Source organism: Panulirus ornatus, chromosome 12 (genome assembly GCF_036320965.1).
Source record: "Panulirus ornatus isolate Po-2019 chromosome 12, ASM3632096v1, whole genome shotgun sequence".
NCBI classification, from domain to species: domain Eukaryota; kingdom Metazoa; phylum Arthropoda; class Malacostraca; order Decapoda; family Palinuridae; genus Panulirus; species Panulirus ornatus.
The window spans coordinates 50,911,313-50,925,197 of NC_092235.1; the positions used below are offsets into that span (position 1 = coordinate 50,911,313).

Sequence of the window (13,885 nt, forward strand, 5' to 3'; positions counted from 1 at the left end):
TGAGAGGCAAGTGTTTTGGGAGCAGCTGAGTGTGTGTGTAAGTAGCTTTGATGCAGGAGACCGGAACATAGTGATGGGTGATTATAATGTGAAGGTGAGTAATGTGGCAGTTAAGGGTATAATAGGTGTGCATGGGTGTTCAGTGCTGTAAATGGAAACGGTGAAGAGCTCGTGAAGATGTGTGCTGAAAAAAAGACTGGTGATTAGGAAAGCCTGGTTTAAAAATAAAGATATACATAAGTATACGTATGTGAGTGGGAGGGTTGGTCAAAGGGCATTACTGGATTACGTGTTAATTGATAGACATGCAAAAGAGAGACTTTTGGATGTTAATGTGCTGAGCGGGGCAGCTGGAGGATGTCTGATCACTATCCTCTGGAGAAGATGAAGGTTTGTAGAGGTTTTCAAAAAAGAAGAGAGAATGTTGGGGAGAAGAGAGTGGTGAGAGTAAGTGAGCTTGGAAAGGAAACTTGTGTGAGGAAGTACCAGGAGAGACTGAGTGTAGAATGGCAAAAGGTGAGAGCAAATGACATGAGGGGGAGTGGGTAAGGAATGGGATGTATTTAGGGAAGCTGTGATGGCTTGTGCAAAAGATGCATGTGACATGAGAAAAGTGGGAAATGGGCAGATTAGAAAGGGTAGTGAATGGTACAATAAAGAAGTAAGGTTGTTAGTTAAAGAGAAAAGAGAGGCATTTGGATGATACTTGCAGGGAAGTAGTGCAAATGACTGGGAGATGTATAAAAGAAAGCAGCAGGGGGTCAAGAGGAAGGTGCAAGAGTTGAGAGAGGGCAAATGATACTTGGGGTAAGAGAGTATCATCAAATCTTAGGGAGAATAAAAAGATGTTTTGGAAGGAGGTAAATAATGAGTATAAGACAAGAGAACAAATGGGAACATCAGTGAAGGGGGCAAGTTGGGAGGGGGGTAAACAGGTATTGATGGGGTGTGAGGGAGGTGAAGTTGTGTTTTAAAGGTTTGTTGAATGTGTTTGATGATAGAGTGGCAGATATACGGTGTTTTGGTCGGGGTGGTGTGCGAAGTGAGAGGGTCGGGGAGAGTGGTTTGGTAAAGAAAGAGGTAGTGAAGGCTTTGCAGAGGATGCAATCCAGCAAGGCGTCAGGTTTGGATGGTGTTCCAGTGGAATTTGTTAAGGAAGGGGGGTGACTGTGTTGTTGATTAGTTGGTGGGAATATTCGATGTACGTGTGGACTGTGGCGGGGTGCCTGGGGACTAGTGGAATGCATGCGTAGTGCCACTGTGCAGAGGCAAGGGGGATAAAAGTGACTGTTCGAACTACAGAGGAATAAGTCTGTTGAGTATCCCTGGGATATTATATGGGCAGGCATTGATTGAAAGGGTGAAGGCATGTACAGAGCATCAGATTGAAGGAGGCGGGGAGTGTGGTTTCAGAGGTGGTGGAGGGTGAGTGGACCAGGTGTTTGCTTAGGGGAGTGTGTGTGAGAAGTGCTTGGAGGGACAGGTGGATTTGTGGATCTGGAGAAGGCATATGATGGGTTGATATGGATGCTTTGTGGAAGTTTTTGAGAGTGTATAGTGTGGGAGGTAAGTTGCTGGAAGCAGTGAGGAGTTTTGCCAAGGATGTGAGGCATGTTTTAGTGGGAAGGGAGGAGAGTGATTGGTTCTCGGTGAATGTCAGTTTGCGGCACGGGTGTTTGATGTCCCCATGGTTGTTTAATTTGTTTGTGGATTGCGTGGTTGGCTAGGTGGGTGCGGGATCTTTTTGGAGGGGGAAGGGGGAGTGGGGGAGTGTGCGGTTTGTTGGGGATGGAAGAGCCTGGGAAGTGAGACAGTTGTTGTTCACTGATGGTGCAGCTCTGGTGGCTGATTAATGTGAGAGGCTGCAGAAGTTGCTGACTAAGTTTGGAGGGGTGTGTGAAGGGAGAAAGGTGAGAATAGGTGTGAATAGGAGCAAGGTTGTTGGGTTGGTTGGGATGTGGGTTTGAGTGGAAAGGGGTTGGAGGAGGGCGGGTGTTTTGGATATCTGGGAGTGGTCTTGACAGGGGATGGAGCCGTGGAAGTGAGTAACGGGGTGGGAGAGGGGGTTCTGGGAGCAATGAAGAATGTGTGGCAGGAGAGAATGCTGTCTTAAAGAGCAAGAGTGGGTGTGTTTGAGGGAACAGTGGTTCCGACAATGTTTTATGGATGCGAGGCATGGGCTGTGGATGGGGTTGTGCAGAGGAGGGTGGATGTGTTGGAAATGAGATGTTTGAGGACAATGTGTAGTGTGAGGTGGCTTGGTTGAGTGAGTGAAGGTGTAAGAGAAATGTGTGGAAACAAAAAGAATGTGGTTGAGAGAGCAGAGAGGGGTGTGTTGAGGTGGTCTGGACAGGTGAAGTTGAGTGGGGAAAGGTTGACAGAGGGAATGTGTGTGTCAAGAGGTGGAGGGGGCAGGGAGAAGCAGGGAAGCCAAAATGGAGTTGGAGTGATGGAGTGAAAAAGATTCTGAGCGATTGGGGCCTGAACATACAGAAGGGTGAGAAGAGTGCAAGGAATAGGGTGAACTGGAACGATGTGGTATACTGGGGTCAACGTACTGTCAATGGACTGAACCAGGGCATGTGAAACGTCTGAGGTAAACCATGGAAGGGTCTGTGGAGCCTGGATGTGAATAGGGAGCTGTGGTTTTGGTGAATTACACAGAACAGCTAGGAACTGCAAACGAATGTGGCCTTTCTGTCTGTTTTCCGGGTGCTACCTTGCTGAAGCAGGGGGTAGCGATGCTGTTTCCTGTGGGGCGGGGTAAAACAGGAGTAGATGAAGGCAAGCAAGTATGAATATGTACATGTGTATATATGTAAATGTCTGCATATGTGTATGTATATATATGTTGATATGTATATGTATGTAAATGTGCGCATAAGGGTGTTCATGTATATATGTGTGTACATGAGTGGATGGGCCATTCATTGTCTATTTCCTGGCGCTACCTCACTGATGCAGGAAACCACAGCTCCCTATCCATATCCAGGCCCCACAGACCTTTTCGTGGTTTACCCAAGATGTTTCTCATGTCCTGGTTCAGGCCATCAACGGCACATCAGCCCTGGTATCCCACATTGTTCGAATTCGCTCTATTCCTTGCATACCTCTCACCCTCCAGTATGTTCAGGCCCCAATTTTCACCTCCAATTTGGTCTCCCACTACTCCTTGTTCCCTCCACCTCTGACACAAATATCCTCTTTGTCGGACTTTCCTCACTCATTCTCTCCATATGTCCAAACCATTTCAACACACCCTCTTCTGCTCTCTCAACCACACTATTTTTTCTATTTCTAAACATCTCTCTTACCCTTTCATTACTTACTCGATCAAACCACCTCACACCACATATTGTCCTCAAACATTTCATTTCCAACACATCCACCCTCCTACATACAATCCAATCTATAGCCCATGCTTTGCAACCATATAACATTACTGGAATGACTATTCCTTCAAATATACCCATTTCTGCTCTCCGAGATAACATTCTCTCCTTCCACACACTCTTCATCGCTACCAGAAAATTTGCCCCCTTTCACAACTTATGACTCACTTCCGTTTCCATGGTTCCATTCACTGCTAACTCCACTCCCAGATATCTAAAGCTCTTCACTTCCTCCAATTTTTCTCCATTCAAACTTAAATCCTAATTAACTTGACCCTCAACCCTACTGAACCTAATAATCTTACTCACATTTATTCTCAACTTTCTCCTTTCACACACTTTTTCAAACTCAGTCACCAACTTCTGCAGTTTCTGACTTGAATCAACCACCAGAGCTCTGTCAGTGGCAAACAACTGACTCACTTCCCAGGCCCTCTCATCCCTAATGGATTGCATAATCGCCCCTCTCTCCAAAACTCTTGCCTTTACCTCCCTAACCACCCCATCCATACACAAATTAAACAACCATGGGGACATTACATTCCCCTGCCGCATACCAACATTCACTGGGAACTTAGATCTATAGAGTCAAAATAAAGTAAAAATTATGTTCAGAAAAAAAAAAGTCTTCAAACCTTGTTCAGTTAATAATAATAAAAAACAGAAAATTCTATCTATGTTTCTGATGCCCAATACCTTCAGGAACTCCCAGTACAGGGTGGCCTGGGCAAAATTATTCAATTATTCCTGCACTTACATGCATCCCTCTCATACACAAATCCATGCATCCTTCCCACATTTCTCTCCCTACAGTACTCTTCCACTCTATTTTCCCATGTCACAGGTGGTCTTCCTCTCACATCAGCCCCTTTAATTGTTCTATCATACATTCTCCTTGTAAGCTCCATATATTGCATTCTTTCCAAACACCAACTACCTCAATGTATTACGTTCCATTCAGGTTTCATAGAGGAAACAAATTTGATAAACAATGATACTAACAATTATACTGAAATGTAAACAATTGTTCTATACCTGTTTGAAAGTGATAAGGGAGCAGTAAAAGTTTGTTTAATTACTAATAACTAAAAACAGAATATGGTAAAAATGAGATGATGAGATACATTGAAACAATGATAGATTAGTAATCAATAGCAATTAAACAATAATAGATTAGTAATCAATAGCAACAGAAAATAATGTGAAAGTAAAGTTATTACATTTGTGTTGACCTTATCCATGGCTGAGTAAGGAGCAGAGAAGGGAGTTGAAGACATATTTGACAGCTCCTGATACTGGAGATCATGTTTCTCTCTTTCTACAGCACTGACCTTGCTCTCACATAGTACACTTTCATAATACCTTGGTGGTTATGAACATGACCGTATTTAGAGATAATATACCTTTCACACTAAAAATCTGAATAATGTTGATTAAGCTTGAACTTAGTTTTACAATCCGCTCTTATTTCATAGACAGGCAAAGCTTGACTGATGAATAATATATATGTAACATGCCACTAGACTCTATTCATCCCATAATTAAATAATGAGAAAATTTGGCACATTTGTGGTGTCACTTTTACCATAAGCAAAAGGGGAGTGAGTATGACTACCATGTAAGCTTTCCTCCTTTAAAATAATCTCACTAAATTCACTCAGGTATCTCTTCACATACCTCATGTTGGTCTTCACTTTCCTCATAACTATATATCATAAATGTTCCTCCACATAGGTCACCCAAAAACCAATATATGACCCGTACTTCAAGTCACACACTTATATGGGTAGTTGTTGAGGTACTAAGGAAAGCAGAACCTTTCTCCATACCTTCCATGTGATTAAAGAGGTCTCTACACACTAGTAATAGTATGCTAGGTCAACAGGACACTTAAAGGAAAATCTAATGTATCTGTAGATGAGAGCCATCACTCTCTAAAAGCATAACAGGCATCTAAGGGTTAATTACCAAGAAAATACTAACAAAAATATGACAAACAAGACACCAACACAGGTTTTAAAAGATTTAGAAATTTAGAAGTAGTCAGTACATGCCTCTGCAAACACCACTAAAGCTGCCCTCTGCCAGTAGCTTGTTAAGGGTAAGGCACTAAAGGATAAGAGACACTGGTGTTCACTAGTTATGCAGACTATTGTCATGGTAACCCTCTCGAGGGAGTTCCAGGTGGCATTAGATATATATAGAGAGATAGTAAACATTTATTTTACACATTTCTACAAGTGCTAACAAACAGTAAATTACTATGAATGTAAGTTCTAGAAGTATGAAAAGTTGGTGCTCTCCAGGGTGGTCTCATACAAGCTCTACGAGAATTTCAAGGATCCTCACAGGTGAGAAACCTTTTAACCCCTTCTCTCTGGAGGAAAATGCCTCACTAACCATCTACTTGATGCTAGCAGCCTGATGGCTTATACTACAACTGCCCATCAACAATCATTAACCTGCATACGGAGTCAATGTCATCATGATCATGTCATTATTTTGGATTCATCTGTAGGGCTTCTGAATTTAAGTCTAAAGAAATTATTCTCACTCTAAACAATTTATTGATACTTACTCACCTTGAATGTCATGCTCAACTTTGGTTATAAAACGTGGAAAGAGACAGAATGAAGAGTACAGCAGTGAACTTCCAAGATGACTCCCAGACAGAGAAACAAATCCCACAAAAGCCAGCTAATGATGTAAATTCATTCAACTTGTAAAAGATTATGAGATAATCTAATACAGGTATTGAAAACTATCAGAAGTTGATCATCATCTTGACATTACAAGCTATACTTAAAGCTAAAATTGTCTGATTTCACTTCCAATAATGGATACAAACTTGCAAGCAAACATTTAACTTCAAATGAGGAAATTTTTCTTCATATGGCATCACCTAACAATTACAGGTCAAAGCACCACCATGGTGACATTATCAACAAGCTTGATAAATACTTCACTTCACTTCAAGTCCATGACAGACATTTCTTGTGCCTTTTCAGTCAAATGAAAATTTTACAGGCATTTCTATTTGAATCATATGAATGACTTTCTACTCTTTATCACACTAATCCTTGTGTTTCTGATATCTCCCACTATTTCAACAGCCTTGAACAGACCCAGTGGTCTGTTGTCTCAATTCCTGTGTCACAATTATCGGACAATGTCTGTATTCCAAAAACAAAGAAGCAACCAGTGTGACTAGCATCTTAGCTGATACAATAATGACATCGTTACTGAGTTGAGTTTGCTAACTGGAAAGGGGAGATCGAGACAGAGCTGATGGCTGCAACTAAAGAGACATGGTTATCAAAGGTAAAAGACATAATCCTCACCAAAAAACAGTGATTAAAGGTTTCCAACCATAAGGGATCTTAAAGAATCTCTAACAGCTTAAAAAACATACAAACCCTGGGGAGAAATTTAGTCTTAAAAACCTTACTCTTGCACTAGTATATACAATATAGTCTTAGGCTAAATGTATTGGACAAAGCCACTCTCTTTGGTTCCTGTTTTTCCCCTTAACTCCATCTTGAAAGAATAACAGGCCTTCACCTCCTGATGCTCCCCTCTAACTAATACTATGCCCCACCCAGCGATCTCTTTTCATTATGTCCAAAGCACTTTTCTCTCTGGACATAAGTAAGGCTTATGGTCCTGATGGCATCCATCCCCATGTTCTGAGAGAGTCTGCCTCTAAACCTACACCTGTACTTTCTCATGTTGATTTCTATTTAAAAACCACAACTTTTCCTTCTTCTTGGAAGCATGCATTGGTATATCCCATCCCTATGAAGGGTGACTATTCTGACCTCTTGAACTATAGTCCTGTTACTTTGACACCATTTACAAAGTCTATGAATCCATCCTCAATACCCATACCCATAGATTCTTGAAAATCACGGCCTTCTCTCTGATCACCAGTACGGCTTCTGTACAGCGAGATCCACTGGTGATACCTTATTCTAATCTTACTAATGCCTGGTCATAATCCCTGAAAGATTTTTGGAAATCCTATGTAGTTGCCCTTGACATACCCAAAGCATATGACAAGGTGCGACACTGGGGTCTCAACTCTACACTCCCTCTTTTGGTATCCTTCCCTCACTCTGCTCCTTCATATCCAGCTTCCTCTCTGGCAGATCTATCCTATCCCCACAGTTGTTGATGGATCAGCTTCCCAACCCCCAACCATTTTGCATCAACTGTGGTGTCCCTTAAGGTTCTTTCCTGTCCCATACACTTTTTCTCCTTTATATCAACAATTTCCTCTCTTCTACATATAACTAAATGTAATCAAATACAGATGACTTCACACTGCATTCTTCCACATTGTTCAATTCTGCTCAATCTCTCACTCAATCTGCATCATGTCTTGACACAAATACCTCAATAAACTCGAACAGGATATCTCAGTGGGGTAGAGAATATCTGGTTAAGTTCACTGCCTCTAAAACCCAGTTTCTACCAATCCCTGTCTAAAACTCCTTACAGCTTTCCTCTCTCCTTTGATGGATCTATAATTCCACCTCTTGACGCAATGAACATACATGATAATAATGTAACATCCACTCTTTTTTGGAAACCCCCACAATATAGAAATAATAAAATCTGCCTCTAAGAAACTGGGAGGCCTGTTCAGATGTCGAAAGTTCTTTTCTTCCAAACATTTGCTCCATCTATACAAAGCATTAATATCCTTGTATGGAGTACTGCTCTCACATCTGGTGTGATTCTAGCTCTGTATCCTTACTAGACAGAGTTGTCAAAAGTGGTCCAACTTATAAACTCTCCCAAGCTAACTTCAATACTTGACATGCTTGCCCTACACTTCAATGTACATCAATTTTCCCTCTTTTATAGGTATCACTTTTGTTTTTGCTTCCAACAGCCGAGAGCTTGTGTGCCCCAACCAATAGCTTGTCCATGCAATTCTTAGCAAGCTGCTGCATCACTTGATTACTATGTAGCTATTGGCGACTCAAGGATGAGCCATTTTGACGTTTCTTTCCCTGCACCTCAAAGCTTTGAAACTCCCAAACCTCACACATCTTTCCTAATAACTATGACCTGGCACATCTTAAATGATGGGTTTTCCACTTCCTTCAACATCAATAAATACTTTCCCTTGTCTCTCCTTATTCTCTTTCATTAATCCTCTGTATATCTCAATTAAGGCCTGGCCCTGATAAGGACTTTTGTCCATGAATGGACCCTCCAACAACAACAACAACAAAAAATATCCTCAGCTACATCTCTTGTAGCACCGACACATGGATGAATAAAAACCTTTGGGTCAATTCCCTTGAATGATACACGATATCAGTGAAGTAAATCAGATCATCAAAAGGGGTGTTTCTCATCTCTTGCAAGCATATCAGTATCAAATTGCTCACTCAGAACACACTTTAGTCCTACTCATAAACTACATAAATATAAACCTCTCTAAATCCTAAACCAGTAAACAGCATTCTTTTTTAAAACCTATCCAATCTTGCTTCCACTCCCTTCCTACTATTTCTTTAAATTAATGCTTACCACACTATACGTCATCAAATTATTTTTTTTTTGGCAAGAAGTTGGTAAGAACCCTCTGTATCATATACACAATAACCAATAATGTTTTATAACTGCTTCTGAACCTCGAACAAATAAATCTTTAGATACATAGTGACCACTGTTTCAAAAATATTCAACATGTATTGTACTGTACTAACCCTCTCTAAATTAGTAAATGGAACCAATGCATATCTTACCTTTCGGGAAGTCAATTTCATTCCGATAAGAGAGCCTAAGAGGACTGCCATTTTTCTTTGTGTGGTCGTGGTCTGTGTCTTGAAAATGGGGACTGGTTCTTCTGTGTGTTCAGGTGGCATATCAACATTACATATCAAACAATGCTGTCCAACAGGATCATCTGTATCTTCCTCTTCACCCTCGTCCAGGACTTCACCTTCCCCTTCTTCATTAACCTCCGTCTTTGTTGTCACATGTATTGTACTTTGTTCACTAGTTTCTTCCTCAGGATTAGAAATGTTAGATATCACAGGTAATTCATGGGTTCCCATATGTGTTTCTGTGACAGTCTGAAGGATGTCTTTTTCACCCTGTTCAACACTAATGCTAGGCTGACCCTCTCTAGGAACCATTAGTATTGTACTAGTGCCATGGGTAGTGTCTTGGGTTTGCACTGATGTCACCAAGGTTGAATCAAGAGTGGTAGTCTCCAAGGCTGATGGGTCCATAATGGTAATCGTTATTGCCTGGGGGGTGTCGTGGGAAGTCTCCCCCATCTCCTCCATTATTTTTTCATCAGATGACATGTTGTATGTCACTATATTACTGTAAATGAGAAAGAACACACTAACAAATTGTTAATCAACACCCAGATATTAAACAAACATTTGATAACCATAATTTCACATAAACCAGCAAAATTCACGAGAATTAAGTCCATGCACTTTGAGAAATCATGAATGAACCAAAACAAACATGCAAACTACATGTACAACTCAAACTCATATAATGGTGCCCTTTTCTCCTACCATACAACTAGGACTGACTGAGCCCATACAGCAAAACCTAGTAACACATTCCTTCATTTTTTTCTTGAATAATTAGACTGCTTCACCGCATAATCAAATCTACCTGTGACAGATCACTTGATACCTGTTTACAGTAGATTAACCCAAGCACCAGGATGTCAAGTAGGAAGCAGATTGAAAACTGCAGCTCTTGATAAAACTTAACATATGCAGTAGTACCACTTTCCGGACTGAAGGCGACCATAAGGTTTGATTTTCATTATTTTATGAATATATACAGATTAACAAATAAAATAAAAGGTATGGGCAAACGTTTAACCTCGAATGAGATGAACTACTTTTTCAACAGGATTAACATATGGAATGATTTACCAATAACAGTAATTGAAAGGAGTGACACAGATACGATGAAGAATCTACTTAGTATATACATTACTTTCCTATAAATTCGTGAATGTCATTCTTCGAGCTTCCTTTGATGCATGGAAGTTTGGTTTCGTCTTTGTATTCTTAACACACCTATCTTTGTGCTCCAAATCTCTTGCACTCTCACAAACATCATGGAAAGGACCCAGTAGTTTACTGATATCTAAATTTCTTTGTATTCTTTTATATTCCGACACGACCTCTCTTAAAACATTGAACACCATCGCAACCATGATGACAGATTTAAGTGAAATCCTCTTCTGTGAAATCACTCATTTCAATTGCCTAGATTATGACCACTGACAAAATGCTGTATGTTTCACTGTCATTGTATGTCCACCGGTGTAAACAACACACCTGAAGGAGACGTTATAACAGCCACCCAGTATCTCCTTGACCTCTGGACGCCATTTTCCAGAATAACAATGGCGTTCGTTCGATTCTGCTTCTTTGTTTACATATTAGTCGTTAATACTACGTTCGCTACCGGACGTTTCATCATCTGACATTACTATATTTAAGACAAGAGACTACTTTCCTCATACATTTTGCTATTACGATCACAATTTGTCTTTTTTTAAATTCATTCAAACTTCCGTTAACATAAATTCGTCAGGGATACCAACCACTGAGCTATAACTTGTCGAATGTACTTAAATATTATGGGCACATACCTTATATTAAGTAAAACACGACTTATTTGACTATTAAAATGTTCACAGTAGAACTTGCGTAATTCAGTTTCAAATCTATCATATCTACTTAGAGAAGACTTACAGGAAAAAAGTAGTAAACAGAGGGCCGAATATTGAGAGAAGAGCTAGATACAATATCGACAACGTAACATCTGTATTCCAATAATGAGTAGGATCTAGGACTTAGAATATTGTAAATATCTAAACTAAAACTGAACTATATCTAAAATTGACCAAAAAACATACCAAGTAATAAAATAATTTCTCATGATACTATAAAGTTGTATATTGTTCATTAACGTTAATGATGTTGGTACACATTCTCTGACATTTTCAAGAATACTAAAGTTAATTCTTAATAACTAACCCACGTTTCGTTAGTAAGTGATCACTTCGATAGAAATTCTTTGTCACTCTTGATAACCAAATTGATGCTAAAATCAAGCGGACAAGAGCCACCTGCATACTACAGCTTAGTTCGACTATATGATAACTTAGAAAAAACTAGTACCCTTAAATTTGGTATAAACTTGTGGTAATATCAGACATTTTACTCCTAAAATTGACAGAATCGTTCATATACAACATAGTTATATTGTTGTGATAACAGCCGAACCTTGTCGACTTAATGTTTTCGCGATCATCTTACTACCAGTGTAACAAAGATGCTATTATGATGATTATGTGTGCAAGGGGGTGAAGAGCTTGTGGATTTGTGTGCGTAAAAAGACTGGTAATTGGGAATACCTGGTTTAAAAAGAGATATACATAAGTATACGTATATGAGTAGGAAAGATGGTCAAAGGCCATTATTGCATAATGTGTTAATTGATAGGCGTGTAAAAGATAGACTTTTGGATGTAAATGCGCTGAGAGAGGCAACTGGAAGGATGTCTGATCACTATCTTGTGGAGGCAAAGGTGAAGATTTGTAAACGTTTTCAAAAGGGAAGAAATATCATGGGGGAGACGAGAACGATGAGAGTAAATAACCCTTGAATGGAGACTTCTGTGAGGAAGTACCAGAAGAAACAGAGTGTATAATGGCAAAAGATGAGAGCAAATGACGTGAGAGGAGTGTGTGAGGAATGGGATGTATTTAGGGAAGCAGTGATGGTATGTGCAAAGGATGCATGGGGCATGAGAAAGGTGGGAGGTGGGCAGATTAAAAAGGGTAGTGAGTGGTGGGACGAAGTAAAGCTGTTAGTGAATGAGAAAAGACAGGCGTTTGGACGATACTTACAAGGAAGGAGAGCAAATGACTGGGAGATATATATAAAAGGAAGCGGCAGGAGGTCAAGAGGAAGGTGCAAACCTGCGAAAGACAGGAGAACAAATGGGAACATCGGTGAAGGGGCCAAGGGGGGGAGGTGATAACTGGTAGTGATGAAGAGAAAAGATGGAGTGAATATCTTGAAGGTTTCTTGAATGTGTCTGATGACAGTAGCAGATGGTGTGCGAAGTGAAAGGGTCAGGGAGAATGGTTTAGTTAAGAGAGAAGAGGTGGTGAAAGCCTTGTAGAAGATGAAATCCGGCAAGGCGGCGGGTTTGGATGGTATTGCAGTTGAATTTATTAAGAAATGGGGTGACTGTTGTTGATTGGTTGGTAAGGATATCTAATGTATGTATGGATCAGGGTACAGTGCCTGAGGATTGGGGAAATGCATGTCTAGTGTCATTGTACATGCCTGAGGATAGGCGGAATGCATGTATAGTGCCATTGTACAAAGGCAAAGGGGATAAAGATGAGTGTTCAAACTACAGAGGCATACGTTTGTTGAATACCAATGGAAAATTGTATGGGAGGGTATTGACTGAGAGGGTGAAGGAATGTACAGAGCATCAGATTGGGGAGGAGCAGTGTGGTTTCAGAAGTGGTAGAGGATGTGTGGATCATGTGTTTGCTTTGAAGAATGCGTGAGAAATACTTAGAAAAACAGAATGATATGTATGTGGCATTTATGGATCTAGAGAAGGCATATGATAGGTTTGATAGAGACGCTTTGTGGAAGGTCTTAAGAGTACATGGTATGGGAGGTAAGCTGTTAGAAGCAGTGAAAAGTCTTTTTTTTTTTTCTCTCTTAAAGGGATGTAAGGCAAGTGTACGAGTAGGAAGAGAGGAAAGTGATTGGTTCCCAGTGAAGGTCAGTTTGCGGTAGGGGTGTGTGATGTTCCCATGGTTTGATAATAATTCATGGATGGGATGGTTAGGGTGGTAAATGCAAGAGTTTTAGAAAGAGGGGCGAGTAAGCAGGCTGTTGTGGATGACAGGGCCTGGTAAGTGAGTCAGTTGTTCTCTGATGATAAAGCTCTGGTGGCTGATTCGTGTGAGAAACTGCAGAGGTATTTTTTCTTTTTTTTTTCCTTTGTCGCTGTCTCCCGCATTTGCGAGGTAGCGCAACGAAACAGACGAAAGAAATGGCCCAACCCACCCCCATACACATGTACGTCCACACACGCAAATATAAATACCTACACAGCTTTCCATGGTTTACCCCAGACGCTTCACATGCCCTAATTCAATCCACTGACAGCACGTCAACCCCGGTATAACACATCGATCCAATTCACTCTATTCCTTGCCCTCCTTTCACCCTCCTGCATGTTCAGGCCCCGATCACACAAAATCTTTTTCACTCCATCTTTCCACCTCCAATTTGGTCTCCCACTTCTCCTCGTTCCCTCCACCTCCGACACATATATCCTCTTGGTCAATCTTTCCTCACTCATTCTCTCCATGTGCCCAAACCATTTCAAAACACCCTCTTCTGCTCTCTCAACCACGCTCTTTTTATTTCCACACATCTCTCTTACCCTTACGT

General features: G+C 40.6%; 1 protein-coding gene across 12 annotated transcripts in view; it reads right to left on the reverse strand.

Annotated features, from left to right (window-relative positions):
* LOC139752051 (uncharacterized) overlaps positions 1-13,885 on the reverse strand; it is a 233,328-nt gene that overhangs the window by 197,944 nt on the left and 21,499 nt on the right. For 3 of the 12 annotated variants that reach the window (XM_071667874.1, XM_071667882.1, XM_071667877.1), the window contains exons 1-2: positions 10,727-10,844; positions 9,155-9,740 (exon numbers count right to left, since the gene is read on the reverse strand). In XM_071667874.1, coding sequence (XP_071523975.1) covers positions 9,155-9,721 — 567 coding nt within the window. In that variant the 5' untranslated portion in view covers positions 9,722-9,740; positions 10,727-10,844. The other 9 variants (XM_071667876.1, XM_071667880.1, XM_071667872.1 and 6 more) reach the window with 7 other exon arrangements.